We start from the raw sequence: 25430 nt of genomic DNA, 5'->3' as shown, positions 1-25430 counted from the left end.
TCAAACTAAAAGAAAAAATAGTTAAGAATAAAGAAGAAAATTAAGTTATATTCCAATATTGATTATATTTTCATGAGCACGAGACAGATTCGAACTCTAAGACCAACTTAAGTTAAGAGCTGAAGCTACAATCTTTTTCTATTTTATTTTAGTTTATAAAAGTACAAAAAAAACACGAAATAAAATCAAAATGAGTGTTGATGAAGATACAGAACTACGTGATTTGGTTGCACAAACACTTGAAACAAATGGCGTTCTCAACAAAATAAGGGTAAGGCTTTTTTGACATTCATCACTTAAAGATTATTGGATCTTAATTTATCATTCAATCATTGTTCAGGTAATATTAATCTAGCTGCTCTAAGATAATCATGGGATCCTCCCCCCAGGAAGATGGAGGGAATCAACTTTCTTGAAGGGGGAATTTTATGGGAAGTGGGGGTAGAAAATGCAAAAATTAGGTATGATATTTCAAATAGATGATTAAGTGTCTATATTTCCAGCATTTGTGTGTTCATTTCAGGAAATTGTAATTTTTGTTAAGTTATTATGCAAAATATAGCGAATCGGTTGGTCACAAAAATATTTTTCCAATGGGGGAATCCCAGAAAAAGAGAGTTGGGGAGACCAAATGGGGGTTTTAGGTCCCAGATAGGGGGATCTGAAAACCTGGTGTCCCATGACAATGATAACACTTTACGGATTCTCTTTGTACCCAAATTAAATGGAATCCTTTGTTTGTTAAAATGATGTTTCAATGTCACTTAATAAACCAATAGAAAAGTATTCTTTCTTATTAAATTTAAACCAGGGCATATATTATGTGGTCTAGAAAAATATGGTATTTGTTTCTGTTACAAACCTTTTTTCTTCCACCTGACTTGGCAATGTTGGATTTTCTAAACGTTAATTCATAAAATAATATTTTTCTTTGTGATTGCTTTTAGGCAGAATTGCGAGCAAATGTATTTCTTGCGTTAGAAGAGCAGGACGCGTTAAAGGTATTCATTCTAGACTTTCTTTTATTCTTCTTTTTTAAAAATTCTCCAGCTGGTTTTATAGAAAGAAGTTAGCTTCAGAACTAAAATGTTTGACATATATGAGAACTATTAGTTTCAGCATTATTACTAACCTGATTTTGAAAATGTACTATAATATTTCAAGACATTTTGACATAGCGCCGTTGACAAATCAAAAGGGCAAATCACAAAATTAGTGTTGGACAAAGCTAAGAGTTTCTCTGACTAGCTAGCCTTAAATTTGAGATTGGCCCATTTTGCATAGCGAAGAGGGTCCCATCTACATGAAAAAGGGTCAATCTCAAAATTTATGCTCAGACAAACAGAAAAATTCTTAGTTTTGTCAATGGCGATAGAAACCACTGTATTTTGGTCTTTTCGGGACAGTTTTTCCAAAAATACTGATATTTGTAACATAAAATTTCACTTTTCATCATAATACTTCTTTAAAAACGGTACTACTTTTTGAATTTGTTAAAAAAAATTACTCCCCCTTCCCTTGTATTGTATTAGTTTTAATTTTTTTTAAGTTTTAGTTTTCATTTTTTTAAATCGGCGGCACCACTATTGAGACTGATTTCCTACAACGGCTAACCAGTCTCAATAGTGGTGAAACCCTAAAAGTTTCCCATAATTTTCTGATTTTTCTTTTTTCATAGAAGAAGACTCTATCCAACAAAACATTGAAATCATTCTTAGAAACTAAAGAAGGTATTAATTCTTATCTAAAGAAGGTACCTTTTAATTGTTGAAAATTGCAATGGCAGACGCAGATCCTGAAATGAATTTTTCATTGAATATCTAAAAAGTGTTTGAAAACTCTTGTCAGCTCCTATTTGAGAAAATAAGGGGGTGTATTGTACACTAGGTGTTATCAACCTTAGTTTGGTAAATAATAGGCTGACCAGCTAAAAATTCCGGTGGGGTAGAGGTCCTATAAATTAACCTGTGTCCGTTCGTTCGTTCGTTCGTTCGTTCGTTCGTTCGTTCGTTCGTTCGTTCGTTCGTTCGTTCGTTCGTTCGTTCGTTCGTTCGTTCGTTCGTTCGTTTCGTTCGTTCGTTCGTTCGTTCGTTCGTTCGTTCGTTCGTTCGTTCGTTCGTTCGTTCGTTCGTTCTTCGTTCGTTCGTTCGTTCGTTCGTTCGTTCGTTCGTTCGTTCGTTCGTTCGTTCGTTCGTTCGTCTGTTACCAACTTTTCTCAGGATTGAATCATAGGAATCTTTTGATTTTTGCTACAAAGGTGCAATATGGTGGTGGACAAAATTTGACGGAGGCCAAAATTTTTTTTGGCCAAATTTGGGCCAAAAACGGGTTTTTTGGACTTTGTGAAAAATTGGATCATTGATTTTTTCTGATTTTTTGTATGAAAGTAGGGTACCATCATAGGTAAGAGATGCCTCAAGCAGATTTTTGCAAAAAAATTTTGTTGGCTCAAAAAATATCTATAAGAATCACTATTAATAAGCATACATCAATGTTCTTAGTCAAATTACTCAACATTTTTTATGAGATAGATGTTTTTTTTGCTCACGAGGGCTTACTTTTGAAGAATATGTGTGTTTAGACATGTAATTTTGGTTGCTTGGCGTGTTTTTATAGAAAAACTGTCTAAATTCAATATTTTTTTATAAGCCGATTATCAATTACTTAGGTATTAGCTTTTCTCGAGATTGGCTCTTTTATTCTTTATGATTTTTCGCACAAAGATGCATAACTATAAACCCTCGAATGTGACGGAGGTCGATTTTTGGGAAAAAATATTTGGGTAAATTTCAGCTAAAAAACGCCTAAAAAAAGGGGTTTTTTTGGACTTTAAAAAATTGGATCATTTTTTTTTCCTGATTTTTTGAATGAAAGTAGATAAAAGATGGCTCAAGCAGATTTTTGTTAAAAAAGAATTTTACAAAAAACGCATCTTTATCTATAAGAATCACTATTAATAAGCATACATCAATGTTCTTAGCCAGATTACTGAATTTTTTGATGAGAGATGTTTTTTTTGTTCACGAAGTCTTGAATATAAAAAAATATTTCAAGAATTTTCATGAAATTTTGGTTTCTAAACGTTTTTTTATAAGAAACAAACAATTAATTTTAATAGATCGTCACTATTTGTGTTTTGAATGATTTTTTAATGGTCACGCTCACGTAGATATCAATTATATATGTGTTAAATGTATAACCAGGTAGGTCCACTTGCTCTCATTGTTTTATTACAGTTTATAGGATGTTTAGCTGTGTTTAGTTGTAGGTTTCTCTTGTATGATCCCTCTTGAAAAAGTAAGTTCTTCTTGAAGCAAATCATTTTTATTGAAATTTTCAGGAATGCTTGCATTTAATGCAGTGTATGAATTTTTGGAATTCTTCAATTTGGATTTCACACTGGCTGTACTGAAACCCGAAAGTAATGTGAGTTACTAGAATCAATTAATTATTCTAGAATTTTAAGTATATCATATGTTTCAGAAAAATCTTCACTTTCAGTCTTATAAACAGGCTTACGAAATTATACCCAGAATTATCTTTCCAACGAGGTATTGCTTTTACTGATATTTTCTTTCCCCTCTAAAGCAATGTTTCAAAATGTACAAACTGCTGATGTTTTTTTTAACATACTTTCGTAGAGGATCAAAGCAAAAAATCACAATTGAAAATTTCTTTGAAATGTGTTTATACCCCCTGGAAAATAGCAAAATTAGTAAAAAAGAGCCTTGAAAAAAAATTCTTTTCATGTCTTAATATGAGGGTGGACGAACTAATATCAGTCGTTTACCCCTTGGAAAGTTTAAGAATGGCTTTTTAACCCCTGGAAACATGAAAAACAATTCTTTAGACCTCCTACAGTCCTGGAAATTCTTCACGGATTATCCCCTGGAAAAGTTCATCCACCCCCTTGTATGGTTGTAAAATGGAATTGCCCATCGGAGAAGCAATCCAAATATTAATGAAATCATCTTGTCTTTTTATTAGGTCTCAAAGCTCAGTCCCCGTGAGAAGTTGATCAATGATTTCAATATGCAAACGGTTGACCCTAAACAACCTTTACTTGTGGAGCTTCTGAAGAAAAAAGTAGGTTTATTTTAACGCCAGTGAGCACAATGTTTTGAAGAAACATACATGTTTTTTTTTATAAGCAAGTGTCTACCCCTTGGTCAGGCTCGTGTATGCTTAAGTTTTCAAAGCATCCCGGTAGACCTTTATGCTTATTATATGCTTATGAATCATGCTTTTTTATGATTCACACCAAGCCAAGTTTTTAGTGAAATTTCAGAAATTTTGTAAAAATTTCTTCAGATTTTGGGAGCAGTTGAATGAAGCTAGCCAGGCTGACATATATGCTTATGTTATGCTTAGGAATTCTGCAAATCTGAGCCTTCATATGCTTATAAAGAAAACATATAGTCCTCTCTATTTAAGCTCTGTAGTTAGTAGCCTTTGCAGGTGACTAGTTTACGTTCTTCTTCACGTTTCGTTAGCTTTGTCAGAAATTTATTGCTTCTTCGAAGTATCAGTCCCCAGACAGCTTTTGTAGCTAATTGGTAATTTATTTGCACTTGGATTCCTTCCTCTCTAGCAAACTTTGAAATATGAATTTACACCAATAAAGGAAGACATTGTTCTCACCTTTGAAGGAGAAAATTTGAAGATTCTTGAAGATTCGTTTCGCTTTTCTGAATATAAATTTTTATTTCGTACATAATAATTCACATTGGAATTTTATTTAGGTTGATGGTAAACCAATATTATCGCCACCTTCCTCGCCAAAGGTTAGTATTTTCTATTGAAAATCTAAAAAGTGTGATGTTTTTAAAACAAAATTTTATCGGAAATAAAAAAAATGTACGGTCTGCATATCCAGGCTGCTATCTCAAAACATTGAGTCAACTTTTCTGAACCTACGGGATATAATAATGTTTCATTTAGTCAAGTTAAATAGATTTTCCGACATATCCCATACCTTATATCATCGAAATATCTTGTCTAAAACAACGGATGGTTCTTAATTTAGACCATTATCTATTTTCATAACGAGTTTGAAAAAAGGCAGGAGGGACAAGGAAACAGGATCCTTTAGAAATAAAATGATATGGTAATAAAAACATAATTAAGAATTCTTTCCCATTATATGCTGATTGCACACAGGGCTAACTTTATTTGACCTTTACTAATTATTTAAACTTTATCTGTGTCATTCAGGTATCAAAGATCCCTCAACGTGTAGATAAGAAGCCAACCACAGCAGCTTCAGATAGTAAAGAGTAAGTTAACACCAAGTTTTAGGGCTAGTTGAAACATGCCAATCTATGAGCTTTTAAAGTCAAAATTCACATTTCGGAAAGTGTATTTTTACTTTAAAAGCTCATAAGTAGAGAACAAGTTGGTCAAATTTAAAAAGTGATAGCTTAAATTTTAAGTTAGGATATCTACTTTCTAAATATCAAAACTCCGAGCACTTTGTTCGGCCTCAAGATGTCGGGAAACGTCTTAACTTTTTCGTGGGTCACCCGGTAGATTGGAAAGAAGTTACGAATTACAAGCATTTTAAAATTATCTCAGTAAAATTGGTCCTGGGGCGCAGTTTAAGGCGCATAAAGTATGATTTTTAAGATTGAGGCGTTTAAAAAAAATCTCTTTTGGCGCCTATGCTCTTCGGCGCCCCTTCAAAAAAGCTCTGCTGGGGGCCAAGGCCCCCCCCCCCCGGCTCCCCCTGCCACAACGCCACTGACAAAAACCGGAGTGTTGCATTTCCTCCTCTCTTCATTTTTACGAGAACAGAATTTTCAGCGATCTTTCCAAAATATTCCAATATTTATATTTAGCTAACATCCGGTAGTCTACACAATAAACAGCTCCAGGTTTTTAAGTCTTACTCTTACCCTTACCCTTACTCGAAGATAGAGTAGGAGTTTTACGCTCGAAACAAAGTAAGATATGACGTAGCCTAACATCCGGCAGCTTACTACCAAACCTCTTTGACAAGTTTTTTTTCTGTACTATTTTAAGTTCTTATTAAACGTACATTGTCTATAAATTTAATACTCCGGCGCCGCATTTCGCGTTCATTCAATTTATTAAAATGCAAAGGTGGCCGCTATAATTCTTTAATTAATATGATGAGAAATTTGATGCAATACCGGAAAATCATTATCTTTTTTTCTGGGAATTAATTTACCATTGATATATAAATAGGATAAGATGGTCTTGACCATCCTACTGAATATTCAGACTACCATGATTATGTTTTTTTAAATAGACTCTTTTTATTATGACCAATAAAACTGAAGAAGACGTTGCTGTTCTTTAGATTTCTTTGAAACTGAGTTTATTGAGTAATAGATTTAATAACAGAAGCTGCCTCCCGTTCATTTTGAAATTTATTTTTATTTTAAACGTTTTGCCTCAACAGAGTACCATCATCAGTAAGAAAATTTGTTATAATGAAAAATAGCTATCTGCAAAATGTACAAGTTTAAAAGAAATTTTAAATAAAAGAGGCTAATTACCTATCATAAAACCTAAATCAAAGGACAATGAAAAGGACAATAAAAAAAGTTTATTGAGCGAATAAAGGGAACTCGAGATCGGAATTTATTTACCATTCTTAAATTTAATTAAATCTTAGTTTTTTTTCAACGTAATCTTCTAAAATAGTTCTCATAAAAAACAGATTTTTGAAAAATTCGGATTCCTTTTTGCATTAACATGGACTTTACCAATACACTATTCGATGTCTCTATCGGTCCAAAGTTCGACTATTTCTAAATAGAATATAATACCAACCACTCAGAGGGAGGAACTGGCATTTTCTCTAGTTCAATACGGCCGATCAACTAATTTTCGAGGTGCCGCACTAAGAATGAGGGGGAATAAAATTACTTTCAATTAATTTTTGGGTTTTGTCCTACAATTGTGGTGATTATTGATAAAGACTTAACTGAAATTTAATTTTCTCAGTCTGCACTCAAATAAGAGAAAAATTTGATATTATCAGATGATATAGCTTTTGGGCTTTTCCCGAAAAAATCGGTATACCCTGTGTTGCAGTGTCCATTTCCGTTCCAAGCTTACCCCCTGATTTGATATGTAGCGGAATTCCATAGGGAGATACAAAAATCTGTCAAAAATAACTGGAATTCCATGGGAGTAGCTTTTTAAAAATCCAGAGGGGTGTAAACCTGAAATTGCCTGGATTTCCAGGGGATTACAGCACCTCCTCCACCGGGGGTGTACGGTTTTTTTCTGGAAAAGCTCATTTTCGAAAACCAAAATAGCTAAAAAAAAGTAAGCAAACTAATTTATAGAGGAATTTTAATCGGTTTAAATTTGTTGTTAAAATGATCTGTCTGCTTGAGAGAACATATTAAATTATGGAAATTGCAGCTTGAAATAAATTACTCACCACCTTGGCAAAACTCTAAATCAAAAGCTCCAATAGAAGCTAGCTCCTGGGGATCTATACAAACTATACAAATCTGTTTTCATGGAAGATAAACACAAGCATCCAGCGACGACCTTTTTTTGAATATTTGCTGTTCACGTATATTCGACCTAGAAATTTTGATCTGCTTGTCTCAATGCTGGAAAAATTCTACTCCTAGAAATTCACATCTGTTGTTCTTCGATTCCTGAGACCCTAATAGTTTTGTACCCTGTCTCATGAAAATAACAAAACGAAATGGATAAAATATTCATTGTAAAGTAATTTCCTAGAAAAACCTTTCTGCTGTTCACCGATGACGTCATTACCTAAGAAAAACCTTTCTGCTGTTCACCGATGACGTCATTACCTAAGAAAATACTATCTGCTGGTCACTGATGACGTTCACCTGTAATAGAACAACATGTTTTGAAGTAAATTGACCCTCCTAGAAAATGAGACCTGTTGTTCACTTTTTCATAAAAAACCGTCTCCTAGCAAAGAACTGCAGATATTTCGTAAAAATGGCTCGTCGAATGCTTCTGGATAAATAATGATGTGACTGAATTTTAGAAGTACACCTTATGAGAAAAAACAAGGCTAAAGAAACAATTAAAATAAAAACTGTTATGAAAAATAGCTGATTTTCAGCGCTAATTAGCCCCTCAAAGTAAGGAAACTTCGTGTTTTAAGAGCAAGTTAAGAAAATTTATTCGTTGTGCTCCGCTGGATAAACAGATCAATGCATAGACTCATACTAAAGGGATTTTTGTAATGAAACATATGACAGTAAGCTGCAGAAAGGACAATTCATATATTGAAGCCACAATAAGTAGACTGCTGTGAATTTAATCCTATAATAATGTCTCTAATTGTTTCCATCAAAATTGGTGTAAATCCTTAAGGAACAAAAACATCATTAGTAATTTTGCCATTACCGCTTTTTTGATCTCCCTGATTATTTGATTTATTTTACTCTTTTTTCCAGTGTCTGATTAACATACCTAAGATTTTATAAGAAACACATTTTTGTTTTGAACAGATGCTCGAAAAGAATTGAATTGAATTTTCCTTTATAAAATTGTAGATTTTTGTCGATAACACTGGTGGGTTGTGTTGTGGTTTGGTTTCTGTTTTGACTGTTGACTCAGTGAGGAATTGACGGTTGTGGTACCTTTTTGGGGAAAAATTATAACGCGATTGGTATCTAATTAAAAAAACCTAACTAAATTTTAGCCACTCTTAGTACCCAATGACCTTTTTGGAATAGTCTATTATTATTTCCCCTACCAATTTGAGAAAAATACTCATGATATGCTTTAAAAAATCTACCCACAAAGATGCTTCATGGAATGACTTTTTCTTAAAGACAAGCTTACTTAAGTTCTTATAATAAAAACACCTGCAAATCGGCCTATCCGGTGGCGTATTCAATCATTACTCTAAAAATGGCTTGGAAACTCTATTTTTTCTTTATACAATGAAATAGATTTTTCTTTTAATTTATAATGATGATTGAACGAGCTTTAATCATCACCGTGTCTGATAATACATCACGAACATGGCGTTCTAAATTCGCTATGATCACGAATGATTGGTTGATGGTGAAGAAGAGGGTGGTGCATACTATATTCTCATATGGATTGTTCTAGTTGCTGATCTATCATAGCTGTTACGTTTTTGGTTCTTATGTCTTCTAGGCGGTCTGTTTTTTATTGAGATGAGCGTTTTCTAATCGTCACTCGTTCGTCTGATTTCTTTTGTTTTTGTACTTTCCCATATTGACTTATAATATTTTCCTTACCACAAAAATTTTAAAATAGATATTGTAGGAGGACAAGTACATGAAGATATGATGTTGTTTTTCTTTATTGCAGTTGTCATATTTTTGCTGAATTCACATTCATGATGTTAAAGTCTGTCTGTAAACAGCTTTTTTATTGGCTAAGCACCTTTCTATTAGGTGGCTCCCAAGATGCCAATCGGTTTTTTAGTCTGTCTAGATAAATTTCTGACATGTCGGTACTCGTCGGATGTTTTCATTTCAAATACGTCGGCATTGGACGGAAAATGACGGAAGTATGACGGTATTTTGAAATTCAGGAGACCTATTCTTCTTCTTCTTCTGGTAATCAGTAACAGCCATCTGATAAATTTCAACATCTTGAAGATTTAGATTACGGAATTTTGCAAGACGGCGTCAATGATTTTGCAGTGGGAGGCCTGATCTCGTTTTCAGGAATTGCCAGGTCCAACCAAAATATTCATGCATACGCACATGCTCCCCGATGGGAGATTGGTCTGCTCCTTTAGAGCTTTAGTGTAGGTGGCCACCAATCCGCCAATCAGATAAACATAGCGATTGTCATGACATGAGGGAGTCGAGAATGTTTACTATTTATTAACTTTCAGTATAATTAATTCGACAAAGGAAATTTTCTTTTTTATCGTTTCTATTGTTATTGGACCTACCCTGGTGGAGGTCCTATAAATTAACCTCTGTCCGTTCGTTCGTTCGTTCGTTAGTTACCAGCTTTTCTCGAGATTGGCTCATTAGTTTTTTCTGATTTTTTGCACAAAGGTGTGTAACTATAAACCCTCGAATGTGACGGAGCCCGATTTTCGAAGAAAAAAATTTGGGCAAATTTGGGCTAAAAAACGGCTAAAAAACGGTTTTTTTGGACTTTGTGAAAAATTGGATCATTAATTTCTTCTGATTTTTTTGCATGAAAGTAGGGTACCATCATTGGTAAAAGATGGCTCAAGCAGATTTTTGTAAAAAAATTTTGTTGGCTCAAAAAACGCATGTTTATCAATAAGAATCACTATTAATAATACATCAATGTTCTTAGTCAAATTACTGAATTTTTTTTCTGATATAGATATTTTTTTGTTCATGAGGGCTTACTTTTAAAGAATATGTGTGTTTAGACATGAAATTTTGGTTGCTTGGCGTGTTTTTATAGAGAAACTGGCTAAATTCGATATTTTTATATAAGCACATTATCAATTACTTAGGTATTATTAGCTTTTTTCGAGATTGGCTCTTTATAATATGAAAGAATATTTCAAGAGCATGAAATTTTGGTTTCTAAACGTTTTTTTTATAAGAAACAAACAACTAATTTTAATAGATCGTCGCTATTTGTGTTCTGAATGATTGTTTAACGGTCATGCTCACGTAGATATCAATTATATATATGTTAAATGCATAACCAGGTAGGTCCATAAAAGTATCACTTATTATTTACTGTTTCAGTAAGAGGGTAACCAGCCCTGAAATCGATGACGACAACGACTTACTCAAAGAGCTTGGTGTGTCTCCTATCAACTTTAACAAACCAAGCGAAAATACAGCAAAGTCCAAACCAAGGTGAGCTTTTGGATATCGTAATCTCACTTTCTCAGACCTTTGTATCATACTTAGCCTTGTGTGGCTATTTCCACGTATATATAAAATACTAAATAGAGTCTTTCCCAAGTCATGACAATTAAACCAAAATAATACCCCATTTTCGCAGTGCGAGGATACTAAATTAACGCATTTTGCGGAACTGATTTTCGTGGCTGTCACCCACTTTTTACCGAAATTCTTTCATATTCCTATGCGTTTTTGTAGATTTAGTAAAATTTGTTTGAACGATATTTCGACGCTTGAGTGTCTTTTTCAAGTTCATTGTTGTTTATAAGATATATGTGGCTAGTTCCCATTTGCATTCTATTTTCTCTCTTTAGTTGGTTGACGGGTGACATTTCGACGAATTCGCCTCCATCCGCATCAGCAAAGAACGATAAAGAAAATAAACCCCCACCTTCCAGTCTGGGATCATTGAAAGGCGCACCGCCCTTAACGGGTGGTGGATTCAACAAGAAACCTTTGGGCGAACCGGCAATAGGTATGTTTTCCCTTGAGATAGGAGAAATTTTTAGACCACCTCTTTCATGAGTTTCAAAAAAAGTTTAACTTTATTCGTTTATTAATACTATTGTGTCTTCAGAACTCAGAATTACTTGAATGTCTCCTTAATTCGAACAAGTTTAGTTGTCCCTTTAATACACGATGCCATATAAACAAGTCTCTACAACTCGAAAATTTTATAACTCGAGCAAGTTTGAGTTCCCCGTGCCTGTTCGAGTTATGGAGACACCATACTGTACTGAAATTATGCAAGAAAAATAAATTTGACCCGACGATATTCTTATAACCTATTTCCAATGCATTTCAGCCGAACAGGTTTTTAATTAAATTGAAACATTGAAAAATTTTCTCAGAACACAGCATCTACTTGCAGCACATTAAAGGCTAATGATTTTCGAATGCCAGTCTCGCTGCCGGCCTGACAATGTGAACATTTCTCAATCGATTTCTTTCTCTCTATAGACGTTTTATCACCAGAGTGGGATGAGTTGATCAATATTGATAAGAAAATTAACGAACTTGGATTCGGTAAGATATCCGGCTTTTCTTTAACCGGAGTGGTTCAAATCCTTAAACTGTCAAACTCATGAGTCTAAAACCCCGAAGGGAAAATAGAGAATTAAAAGCAAGTAACAAAATTTTATAGAAAATCCTTTGCCTTTGCTTTGAGAATATTGATTTCCTTTTATCTTTTCTCATTTTCCAGAAATACCAGCGGAGGATAGCACACACAGTTCAACTAAAAGCCATACCAACACCTTCAGTCATACGCGGAGTAATAAGAATGCGACCGGGGCCGCCGGCGTGGGTGGAGCCGCAAGTAAAAAATCACAACAAGATGAATACAATTATGATGATGACGATTTTAACAGGTAAGGGGTTACTCGAACACTCGCAGCGAATGCAAATTTTGTTCTAGTTTTGAGACCATGAGAATTTTGAGATATGAAGTAAGGTTTGAGGCATCGTTAACTGAAGGGACGAGGAAACTTGTTCCGGTTAAGGAGACATCCGAGTTATAGAGGTTCGAGTTAAAAAGACCCCACTGTATCTGCCAATTTGTACCGAATTAAAACGAGTTCCATGGGAAGTTGGTACTAAATAAACCTGATTAAAAAATATTTGTAGGGATGTATTTCGATTTCCATGTCTCGGCTTGCTGAGAATTCCGATTCTAAATACGTGTTTTCAATTCCCGGAAATATTGCTTTTTCTTTTGCATCTGTTGAGAAGAAGAAATAGTTGATGCCAAAATAAGGAGACCGCGAAAACCAACACTCCGGCAAAATTCTGAGGTCGGCGAGATATTTTGACTTTGTAAGTCTTGATTGAAATAAAGCAAGAAAAATAATAACAGTCCAACCATATTTTCTTAACCTTTCCGACCTTTGACTTTGAAAACTTGAGAAGTTAAGAAAAGTAAAACCTCTACAAAATTTATTTGGATTTCCTTTTGATCAAACTACCTGGTCTTAAGATAAGCGTACATCATTTTGCTTGACTTCCTTCTTCTCATTTTTGGAAATTGACTAATTGTCATTTTAAGTCGATATACTAAATTAAGCCTTCCTTTTAGCTTCAATTAACTAATATTGTTATTATAGAAAAAAGTGTAATCTGTTTCGTCTTTCAGTGTAATTACTTATAAGTACATGTCGGATTAAGAAGTAATACCAAAAGATTATAAGATATTAAACGCATGGAGAAAATGTGTATTCCAATGAAGAATCTTTGAAAACATGCTTACTCTGGCTTACTAAATCAATTATCGATGTTTGTATTATCATCAAAAAACTGCTGGTGAAATCTGTTGAAATCGTTCTCCAAAATGGGGAAAAAGTCATTAGACGATAAAGAGTAATATGTTGTTTGTCCCTTATAGTAGGGGGGAATTTGTAAAATCGCTCGATTTTTTTAGTCAAAGAACTTGTTATACATTTTTGGAAAGCTAAGGGGTAGGGGAATCAAAATAACTTGGGTGCCAATTTTGTTTCGGACACTTTGGTGTTATTTTCGGACAAATACGACGGTCTCGGGCAAAAATCATAGGGTGAAAAATTAATGAAAATTTTAGCTTGAGAAAACGGAGACCTGTTGTATATTTTTGGAAAGCTCTCAAAAAATTAAGATTAGTGATATATTGCGAGTATAGGTGATTTCAGTACCTAACTCGAGATATTGAGCTTCCGAAAGCACAAAAACAGGACAAAATAGCTGTTTCTGGCTGAAAAACACTGAAAAACACTGTTTTTAAGGATTAATATCTCGAGTTAGGTAAAGAAATCACCTATACTCGCAATATATCACTAATCTTAATTTTTTGAGATCTTTCCAAAAATATATAACAGGTCTCCGTTTTCTCAAGCTGAAATTTTCATTAATTTTTCACCCTATGATTTTTGCCCGAGACCGTCGTATTTGTCCGAAAATCACACCAAAGTGTCCAAAACAAAATTGGCACCCAAGTTATTTTGATTCCCCTACCCCTTAGCTTTCCAAAAATGTATAACAAGTGCTTTGACTAAAAAAATCGAGCGACCTCAAAAAAACGAACAAATTTCCCCCTACTATTAGTAATATGAACAAATATGTTGTATACATTTTAAATGGAGCCCCTCTCCCCTATCCCTTATCCCAAGTATTCACCATATACTACAATTTGAAATATTGATGTCATTATTGTGGTCAAGATGACAGTGGCGAGTCTCCATAACTCGAGCACTAAAGGGGAAATGAAATTTGTTTGAGTTATTGTTTGAGTTAGAGAAATTCAGCCTACTTTAGGCGTACAAACTTTCGCGAGCAGAAACTTTCGCGAGGACGAAATTCACGACATTTACTTTCGCGAATTTAACGGAAAAATATTTTTCGCGAGCATAAACTTTCGCGACTCAAGCAGACTCAAGACGTAAAGTTGACAATTTTCGCATGAAAAAATGACTTAGAGCATGGACGAATACTTCTTGGATTGGCTTGAAACATTTGTCCTTTGATTTGTTAGTCTTTAAGTTACATATTATTCAAAGTTTTACAGATTTTCTATTGTGTCAAGAATTTTTCGCGAGCATAAACTTTCGCGAATGGTCCTTCCTAGAATTTATAAAGACATTTACTTTCGCGAAAAGGGCCAAAAGTTTCTGCTCGCGAAAGTTTGTACGCCTAAAGTATATTCAAAGACTTGTTCATAATATGATACATCTTCATGTTACTTAAATGGACTAGGAGTTATAGAAATTCGAGCTTTAGACACTCTACTGAATATCATATCCATAAAGTCCCGTAGTGTGGAAAATAAAGGTTAGCTCTATCCAGTGTTTTGATTAAGATATCTGTGTTAATACTAGTTAGTTTCTGCATTTACCCTCTTGAGGTTTGCGGAGTGAACGAAACGATTTAGAACAACCCACGCTTTTGAGCCGCAAAATCGAGGACGGTTAAAAAGCTGATTTACCGTCGTCCTTAGTAAGACAGGATTTAGAAAAATCAAAACTAACCATTTCTGTTGCAGGAAAAGCGACAACCATAACTTGCTGCTTTCCTTGAAAGATGTCTTCATGTTTTTGACCGTCTTCTTATTTTTTTATAGTTCGGTGAAAAGTGATGAAAATTTGAGTATAACTGAAGAAATTGAAGAAAATTTATCAATCGGATCTTTCGGTGGTAGTAAGGTGAGTGATAAGTAATATCTCATTTTATATTCATTTTATATGGCCATTTCAAGAAACAGTCAAACAAAAATTGAGTGTATTATTCAATAGTACATGTCATGGCGCACCATGGCCTGGGCGCACCCAGGTACTCTACTATTACCAGAGTGCGACACCTAAACTTATCTAATTAGCTTCTGAAGTGGGCCTAGTATTAATTTAAGAGTATAAGTGTCATGCATTATACCGCTTGCACAGAACGAACAGCTTCTTTACCTCTCGACTTGTTGGAAGTCCTATATGTGACTCCCCAAGCGATTTAAAGTGCCTCAAAATCGGACCGGTCTTAGTACGGTATTACGAGGAGTCTAGTAGCTGTCAAATATTTGTTTTTGTTTTAGAAGAGCCTTTAGACCTTCTGAAAATCTGAATTCGAACGGTCCTGGCCTCATATACGCTTATGGTCGCTCGTTAGACCGGTCCGGGCTGCTCGTTAGACCGGTCCTAGCCGCTTCTTAGTAGTTTTTAGTAACGATTGCATCAAAAGATTGTCATAAAAAGATATCGACTGGTCGATCGAGGCCGGTCTGGGTCCGGACGCTTCCAAATGGCAGTTAAATTAACTGGACTCGGAGGAGCTAAGCAAGGATTTTTCACATTTATCCTCCGGATCCTGAGGATATCCTCACCTTTTTTTGTATTTTCTCAAAATATGAACCTTAGGATCCTTAGGGTCCTCAGGCTTTTGCGAGCATAACCTGAGGATCCTCACATTTTTTCTTTTTTTCTCAAAATATGAACCCTAGGATCCTTAGGGTCCTCAGGCTTTTGCGAGGATATTCTGAGGATCCTCACTTCCTCGCAAAATCCTGAGAACCCTAAGGATACTAAGGTTCATATTTTGATAAAAAAAGATAAAAAATGAGGATCCTGGGTTAGCTAAGGATCCTTGGGAAATTAAAATATTGATGTTTTATCAACCCGTATCCAAGGCAAAACAGAGGATCCTGAGGATATCCTCTAAAAGCCTGAGGATGCTCAGGATCCTAAGGATATAAGTGAAAAAACCGTGCCTGAGTGACTCGGAGCGGCCTTTTGGTCATTTTTAACCGGCCATTTTTACCGGTCCATCTTACCTCGTCTAAAAACCGGTCCGATTTTCAGGTATTTAAGATAGCTTTGGGAAGACGCACATGTGCCATGATATACATCGTTCTAATTATCTTTAAAATTCATGTAAGATTTATCACTCGCCCATTATTTTTCCTCCTGATCCTTTTTATAATCGAAACTGTGTTTCCTCTGTCTCTAATAGATGTAAGATTTGTTTTTTTCGCTTGAGAAATTTTAATGTGCTGACAGATGTTTTTATCTTTTCACAGTCTAAAGCTAATAGTAGGTCATCTGTATTAGAGGCTCAAAAACTGTTCTATGTAAGGTCATGTTTCTCTTCTTCAACCAATTTATCGTCTAATTATTTGGCGGGAAATGTTCATCTCCCCACGTTCAGGGGCGGGTATTAGCGAGTTTATGTGTCCGAGAAAAACTGAAGGAGACAGTATAAAGCAAAGTTGACATATGTCACCTAAAGCGCTGTCCACTTTGCTCGACAACGGTAAAAATACCAAAATATTGTCGTCTGTTTAGTTGAGCAAAGGCGTTATGGAGCCGTACATTAATTATCAACTTTGTTTTGCATCGATTTCACTTACCATCGTCCTCGATATCATCCGATACACAAACTCGCTATTATTATAAGAACGGTGGTGCAACCTCGAAAGTGGAGCGACTTAAAGGTTTAGGAAGAGTGAAGATCCGCTTGTGAATTGAAAACACCACTGAACAAGCAATGAATCGTGTCCTAGGTCATCATTCTAGTAAATACTCTTACAAACTAGTCATAGCTTTCACTAAATGCCCCCACAGAAAGGTCATGTCATGCACTTATAAAGCTTTTAATGCTTTAAAAATTAAAGCATAGAAAATAATCAAGAATAATTGATTGATTTAATTATTTATTGATTGGTTGAAAAAAAAATCATATTCCGTTAACAAAATACTTGAAAAGAATTCATGCAGCTTGACAATTTAATAAAATTCAAGGAAAAGCTGGAAAAAATTCTCAAAAACATATTTCAAAAATCATGGTGTCATTATCTTACTGACTTACTTCACATCTCCTTGTTTGTTTTTTTTGTCTTACAACAATATATGTCATGATCATTCACTAAATAGACCTTTTCCGATAATGCTGCAGACATCTTAGATTGTAGGCAAAATATATAGCGGTGAATAAATCAACAAGGTAACTAACCAATCAGAAATAGCTTGTTTATTTTTCATTTGCTGCTATATATTTCAACAATTCTCTTTGCTACTTTGCCTAATAAACAATAGACCTTTTTTCAAAGAGGACGTCCTGTTGAATAATTATGTAGTCCAGCCATAAAAACAATGATAGAGCCATGTATAATTACTGTATCATGCATATTGTAATAATTATGCGTGGTTTTATCATTGTTTTTCTGCTGGACTACATAATTATTCAACAGGGTGACCTCTTTGAAAAAAGGTCTATAGTAAGATGATAAGATGATAAAATTTATCAAAAAGTTCTGCGCCATCTGAAATAGACCAATCCTAGTTAAGGCCCGGGCTCCACTTGCGTACGCTGTGATTGCAGTCAAAAGAAAAATAAAGGAAGTCATTGTGGTCCATTCAGACTTACAGTCGAAAAGTTGAAATGTGCCTAATTCTTTTTCAAGTGCATAGTACTTTTTCATGATGCAATCTTTTCTCCAAGCTGAAAGGATTGAAGCCATTAAGATATTATTGCAGCGCAGACAATGAAGAGACGGGCCTTCAGGAAAATAGACTTTTTGAGTTTTCAGCTATATACTCTCACTTTATGGTGTTCCTGTATGACTGTCTGTGTTTCTAGTCTAACCACCGTTAAATGCCTTAACTTGGAAAGCTAGAATTGGAGCTATTTCACAAAACCCCTGGAGCGTAAAGTTATTTAGGCTATCACAACTGCATGAAAAAGTTGAATGTGCGCATGCAAAGTTAAACGAATGTAAAAAAACTTTTTTCAGGTTTTTAAAATAGATTTACCACACTGAACAAACAGTGAAAACACTCTAAGTGAGGTAAATCTATTTTGAAGATCAAAAAAAAAAAACATTGACATTCAACACATTCAACCACTTTTGGATTCAACTTTACTTATGTGTAGATTCAACTTTTTTGTACTTTGCCGGTATCTTGTTTTACCAAGTTAAGAAGGACTTTCTCGAGTTACGACTATATGATGGTATTTAAAGCTCAAGAAGCTCTATAAACAATAAAGCTAATTATTAATATTATAATAACAGACAAAGATAAATTACAGTTTGAACAAAAACATCAAATGTACATTTGAAAACTTAAGCAAATTTCTTTAAAGATTCCAGAAAAAGAATTGAAATCATTGCTGAAATGATCTTCTGACTAAATTACAGTAGTTAGTATTCAGTTTCAAGACTAGAAACAAAATTTGACATACAAAACACTTTTTCCAGTCAATGAATCAGCTCATCATCATAACCAGTCTGCCATTTTGTTTGTTTTGATTTGCACAAGTAATATTGTAATTCGTGTTATGGTGTAATCACTATACTTTTTCTATAATTTGCATTTATAACACTCGCTTCAGCTTTTCAATTCTTAATCAAAACTAATAAAATGTAATACGCAATAATGGTAATAGCATATAACGTAATATAAAAATATGTATAACATTTACCGCTGTATAATTTACCGCCATATTTTTGCGGAACACTTAATTGGCCGGAAAGCCGATTACGACGCAAAAACAAAAACAATTCGCAAAAAATCGAGATTCCAGTCCAATATATTGCGTGAAGCTATGAATGCCTCCTCAGTCGCTACGCTCCTTGCGGGGGCAATAAGGACCAACCCCTTTGTGTTTATACTAAATGAACTTAAGATCTCATATTATTGCTATGTTTTCCTTGTAACAGTTCATTATTAGAAACCACCTCTTTGTTTTAACTCTCGAAGTAAGGTCACACAGTCTTCTTAAAAGGGCGGGGTTTTTATATGATTTTAACCTTATCTTCACCAAGTAATATACTCTTCATTTAGGGTTTGAAAAGGTTTTAAAAATGTTTTAAAAAGGTCATTAACCTCAACAGCTATAGTTGAACTGTGAAGTCTGTTTTGAGTGATCGCTCTCTGTTTTTGTTGAGTACCACTTAACCTTTGATTTTGAATGCCCTGTCAAAACAAGGTGACCATTTTTATCCCACTCTTTGTGTAATTATGGGTGCAAAAAAAATGTATAAAAGTGTGAAAAGTGGCAGCCGTACTTTGCATTTGGAGCTCATTCGTTGCTTGTTACCATCTTATTTCATGTGTTCTCAATAAATGCAAATTTGTATTGCATGGTGTTTTTTTTTTCGTCGAGATTTTGTTTCTGAGTAGGCTCCGTAATAGACAGTTCCAGGATTTTAGGCTGATGGTTAGATATGACGTGCTCAGCCTACTTTCCATGTATACTGTAATTACTTAGATCTTAACGTGAGCATTTGTAAATAGATTTCTCAAAATTTGCATGGGTTTTGTTTTTTGTTGAGATGATATTTCCAAGTAGATTTGCATAGATCTTGACGTTGGCGTTTTTTTATTGAATTAGATGTTTAGGATGACGAATTTTTCACCATAATCTCTGATGGAGAGTGTTGCCTTTGCTATAATTCCTTTTATGGGAGTCAGTACTCTCCTCCATAAATTCAGAACAACCCCTTCACCCGCCACTAACTGCTGTTTGATTGAGACTTAATCACATTTGTTTATTTTCAATGATATTTTTTTGAGAGCCCTCAAAATAAAAATATTTCAAATTTGTTCTTTCAAAAGCTTTTATTAGCTTTGCATTATGGGTTGCATAGGAATGGTTTCCCTCTTGAAATCTCTTTTTGTTTATGTCTCGGACATTGTATTTATTGGGTAATAATTGGCAATTATTATTCCAGGATATTGTAGTCTAAGTACTATTGAATATATTCTTAATAGTCTAATTATTTTGTACGTTGCAAGTTTCGAGAGTATTCTTCAGGAAGGTAATCATTTTTTTCAAAATGTTCAAACTCTACTTTACAGTGTATTAGATAAAGCTTCGCTAAACATTGTCAAGGTTACCGCCATTGACAACGATGGCACCGTTTCTGGTACTCTACTCCATACCTTTTAGCCTAACTAACAGAATTCGATAATAAAAAGTGGAATTTAATGTTGTTTGGAAGTAAATCCAAAATGGCTGTCTTAAAGGTTTTGTTTTTAAATAATTGTGATATCGTTTGCTTATTCATCAATTTTAATCATTTCAATTCACAAGCTTTTTAACATTGGATTGACAAGGGTGCGGAGCAAGATTGGTCAGAAAAAGGAAAAGAAAAACATTTTTTGCTTATATCAGCATAATATAACAATATGCAGACACTGATTTGAAATATGTGTCTGATATGAAACGAAAACACTTATGTAAAGATAAAACCTTTAATAACTTTTTACTGTAAATTTTGATAAAGTGAAAGTTGCAAGGGAAGAGAGAGTCGCCGGAAAGGAGTACTGTACAAAATATTGTCTCTTATTTTTACCAATAGAATGAAGATTTGATGACGTCAGACCACACCGTATCACAAATCAGTGAGACTGGGGTGGATTATGCTGAAGATGCTGATTTCTATTAGCCAATCATATCTTTTCGTTTGATTTCTATTATTAACCAATCAGTCAGATTCTATAATTTGTTTGGTTTTGTATAATCTTGAAAACATCATTTTTTATGATGGCTTTATTTTTAATTTATTTCAGATTTTTATTTAAAAGTCTGACATGTAATATATTTTCATTATTCTATCCTGGCCTTGACGGCGTTTCTTTCAATATTGTTTAAAATTGTGTTTACCCAACTTAAAATTGTTGCAGTGCACAAAGGACGAATCACGATGTGATTTAGCTATACTTACGCCTAGGTTTTAAGGATTTTTATATATAGTACCGGGTGCGCCACAAAAAAGTTTCTCTCTTTGAAACTAATTTTCTCGAAATCTAAAAATTTTAAAAGAACCATTCTTATTTCATTGGAAAGAAGAAAGATAAACTTAAATTTTGTTGGGTCATTTATTAGATTCGATTCATTAGAACAAAAGTTATACTCGATTGAATGAAAAAGTTACTTTCAGAAAGTGCTCGAAATCGTTAAAAATCGACCTATCAAATTTTTATTTTAAAATTGGCAATCACAATAGCCTTTACATGATTAACCGCATTTTTCAGTAACTAAACACATAAATTTTGAAACTGAAGGGTTGAAAGGGGTTAAAATCTTCATCAAAATCACTTTAATTTACTTATACCAAAATTTTCCTCAGATTTTTGGTTCTAGACTGGATAAAGTCTATGTAAGACTGGATCTACCTCGAAACCCGTATTTGATGTACTTTTATGAATTTTACCAAATTTTTTGGTCTTTTTCGACGAATTTTTCTTCATTTCATTGAAATTCAACCTTCCTTTATACAAAAAAGGTCATTTAGACAGCTAATTATCATTTTTAATGACTGAAACGAAAATACTGATGTATCATGTAATTATGCTTCTGTTTGATTTGATAGGTCGATTTTTTTGATTTTTTTTTCAGCACTTTCTGAAAGTAACTTTTCTATTCAATTGAGCATAACTTTTGATCTAATGGATCAAATTTAATAAATGACCCATCAAAACTTAAGTCTATCTTTCTTCTTGCCAATGAAATAGGAACGATTCTTTTAAAACTTTTAGATTTCGAGAAAATTAGTTTCAAAGAGAGAAACTTTTTTGTGGCGCACCCGGTAGAAAGACCGAATATTTGTACACTGCAATTCTTTGAAATGAATTTATGAGGGATAACGGGACCCCTGCAAATAAGATTTAATATTTCGTTCTCGGTCTTTTTAGAATGCATAATATAGATAAAATGGAAGTTGATTCAAACAATAGTAAAAAAACGACTAGTGCTACTCGAAAACGACATGCCATTCGATTATTTATCGGGTATGAACAAGATGCACAAGAACTCGTTAAGAAATTCATCGATATGAAACGACAACACGATTTCCAGAGTACTGTCGATTTGTTTTCATGGTTATTGGAACTTGGACACAGCGCTGAAAAACCTTTTCGACCAGCTAAAATAAGGAGATTGGCAAAAGAATGTGATAACAAGAACACGAGGCCTGGTCCCCATAAACACGAACAACAATTAGATCCTGAAAACGAGGCTTCGAAATCGGGGAACGTGCGTCGACGTAAACAACAGAATCCGTTGAAAGCGAATCGAACCAGTTCTGAAGAACATGAAGAATATTCACCGACACAAATGGATGAATATGAACTGAAAAGTGATTCTCCTGTTTATCCACGAAGGCGTGAATTCGATTCAAAGACTATTGATTATGGACATATTGTTTCCAGCATTGAAAGAAGGAGAAGTGAACATAACCAAGGTTTTAGTGATGGGAAAAGATCTGAGATGAACCCAGACTTGCATGGAACTACTAAGAAATACGATACCCATCCTGATGGAAAAAGATATGTCTTTAACCAAGATATTACTGGTGAAAGGTACCAATATCATTCAACTGTTGCTGTAGGTAAGAGATTCGAATATCCTGGCTGTATTGTGGTCAAAGAGGAATCATTTGATGAAGAACTATCGAGTTGTGATGGATCTGAAACAAGTTATCATGGACCTTGAGGAGAATGACTTATGGAGATTTATTTGAGGTTGGTGGTAGATTTATCCCGGTTAAAGTATTCGTTGGTTACTTCCTTGAATGAGAAGCTGTTGGTGCATAGATATTTACTTGTGATGGTGCATAATTCTTACTGAGTTGAAAAATGGTCTTGGAGTTTTTTGAATGTTTGTCAGTTAGTTCTTAGTGGGTGTTAAATCTTTTTAATGACATATCTGAGGAAAGAAAGAGATCGTCTGAATATGATGCATCAGACATTAATGTGAATGCAAACCAAAGGAATATTGATGAAGATATTTACGAATAATATATGCTTTTAATTTAAATTTATATGTATACTTTTCGAATTTCAATGTACATTATGGTTGATGCTAATCAGTACCAGAGATGATGCATCCAGAATTTCTTTTGATACTTGATATCTGTTAGTTTGTAATAATTATTCCCTGTGGGAATGTATGTCAGAAAAGAATTTATAAAGGACTGTATAAAATTGGCTTGCTTTAAACTTAAGTCAACTTTTTCCAACGTTTATTTTAGGCAGCTAGCTCTCGCGTGGTTGGCGGTCTAAACACCGATTTTCCTGTTTAGGGTTGTCTGTTGTTATGAGTTACGGATCTAAATTAAGTCAATCTGTCTTTAACGATTTTCTCAAATTTTTCTTTAGCATTATTGCCAAAACTAAAACCTTATTCATTAGCCACCTAATGATTTGACAAATCCATGATTTACCGACTGGTCTTTACGAATCTTTGAATTAAAGATTTATTCAGCTCTACTTTAAAACCTGTTAAAACTAGTATTTTCCTGTTTTGCATGAAATCCAATTTTAAAGCATATTTTTTCATCATAATTAGATTTACTTTTGCTACACGTTTTTCTTTTCCTGAGAACATCCAAAATTTTTGAAGTCTCCAGGTGTTTCTAGTTTTAAGCCTAAAAATGTTCTTAAGCTCTGGTTTAGACGGCCCACTTTTCGCCCTGACTTTTCTAATTGTGAACGATGGCAGAAAGCGGGCAAAAGGTTGGCAAACTATTTTTTACTTTAGACAGCCGTCTGTCGGCCAACTTTCATTCACAATTAGAATAGGTAGGGCGAAAAGTGGGCCATCTAATACAGAACAAACATATTTTTGCCATTCTTTGAGTATTTGTGTCCATTTTCCAAGAAATTAAGTGTTTTAGAGTCCACGAAGCCTTAAAATGTTCTTCACTTGGTCTAAATATTTTGGTCATCGAAGCCATATGTTCTCATATAGTTTGTTCTTATAAAAAACGTGTAATAGATATTGACATTTTTGTTCTTATTTAAGGTAACCAAAATGCACTGTAGGTAAGGGTCGACAAAAGAAAGATAGACTAAGAGACTAAGCTTTGTTCTTAGGTTATTCTTATTTTTCGACGATTTTTAGTTTCATTGGTCTTGTGAAATAGTTTTTATTGAAAAAAAAGACAACCTTGGATTCAAACAGCTACACCTTTGTTATAAGAACAAACTATGATAAGAACATAAGGCTTTGATAGCCAAAATGTTAAGAACAAGTTAAGAACATTTAAGACTTTGCGGACATCGCCACATTTCTCAGGAAATTGCATATGAACGTCTGGTGAAAATAAGAACATTTTAAGAACATTTTTATGCTTAAAACTCAAAAATTTAAGAACATTTAAAGACTTCAAAATTTTTTAACGTTCTTATAAAAAAAGTTATTAATATATGAAAAAGATGAAGTTGAAATTGAAATTAGGGCTCCTTCTCATGTGACGGAGTCTACAGGTATATAATCTTCATCTATATGATCTTCCTTAAGCAAATGTCTTTCCTTTCATGAGCATAAAACAATAGATCCATTTATTTGAGTTCAAATTATATGCCTAAGTTTAGTAATATAAGTCTTATGCTTATAGAAAATATATAATTCTATCATCTGTAATCGTTAGACTAGCTCTATCTTTCAAACTTAGTCACATGACAATGATTTCCTGTCTCGTATTCCAAGCACTATCATTGGGTGCGGACCCGGGGGGGGCACTGACCTTCACAGCCGACGTGGACGTGCCGCAGGAGATTGAAAAGTGGACCCTGTCAGATATGAAAATTTTGGACCCTGTCGGTTTCCACCCTGAAAATACACAGGCTGCAAAATTAAAGTCTTAAGACAAATCACGCTTTTACTCGAAATTTTTATGTGCTTGTTACATGACTTTTGGTTCGAATTTATTGACACTAATAAAGAGCTGTAAGTTGTAAAACAAGTAACATGGGAGTAAAATCACGTGAACTCTTTCGAGTAATCACGTGTTTTGATTGCACTGATATAATTTTGCAACCCGTGCACTGTCCAAATAACCAAAAGTCGACCCTGTCAGATACAAATCTTCAAAGTTAGTAAATTTAGGACCCTGTTAGATATCTTAAAAAAGGCCTAAAAAGGAACCCTGACCAGCAGCACATCACCGTTCCTAATTTCGCCTGAGTACCTCTCTGTTCCAGACACCATCATTTTCAATGATATGTTCTATTGTACTTTTCCCAGATTTATTTGGAAAAGTGACATTGAACTAACACTCTAAATTTGAAATCAAATATCTTCTCCTAATTAAAATGGACTTTGGATAAAAACTTTAAC

The 25430-nt window shown here is 34.2% G+C and overlaps 1 protein-coding gene across 1 annotated transcript; it reads left to right on the top strand.

Annotated features, from left to right (window-relative positions):
- The first annotated feature begins 151 nt into the window (after positions 1–151).
- On the top strand, positions 152–20923 carry LOC136803682 (centrosomal protein 43-like). The gene is made up of 13 exons (XM_067060401.1): positions 152–271; positions 948–1001; positions 1679–1730; positions 3341–3426; positions 3988–4086; positions 4743–4784; positions 5215–5276; positions 10695–10808; positions 11171–11331; positions 11817–11882; positions 12061–12226; positions 14941–15022; positions 20668–20923. Exons 1-13 carry the CDS (start codon positions 191–193, stop codon positions 20752–20754), a joined length of 1152 nt encoding a protein of 383 aa, XP_066916502.1. The 5' UTR covers positions 152–190; the 3' UTR covers positions 20755–20923.
- Positions 20924–25430: the final 4507 nt, after the last annotated feature.

The sequence above is a fragment of the Clytia hemisphaerica genome, unplaced genomic scaffold (assembly GCF_902728285.1).
Source record: "Clytia hemisphaerica strain Z4C2 unplaced genomic scaffold, Clytia hemisphaerica genome assembly, whole genome shotgun sequence".
Lineage (NCBI taxonomy): Eukaryota > Metazoa > Cnidaria > Hydrozoa > Leptothecata > Clytiidae > Clytia > Clytia hemisphaerica.
The sequence above is the reverse complement of the archived record's forward strand: the minus strand, read 5'-3'. Positions and strand labels throughout refer to the sequence as shown.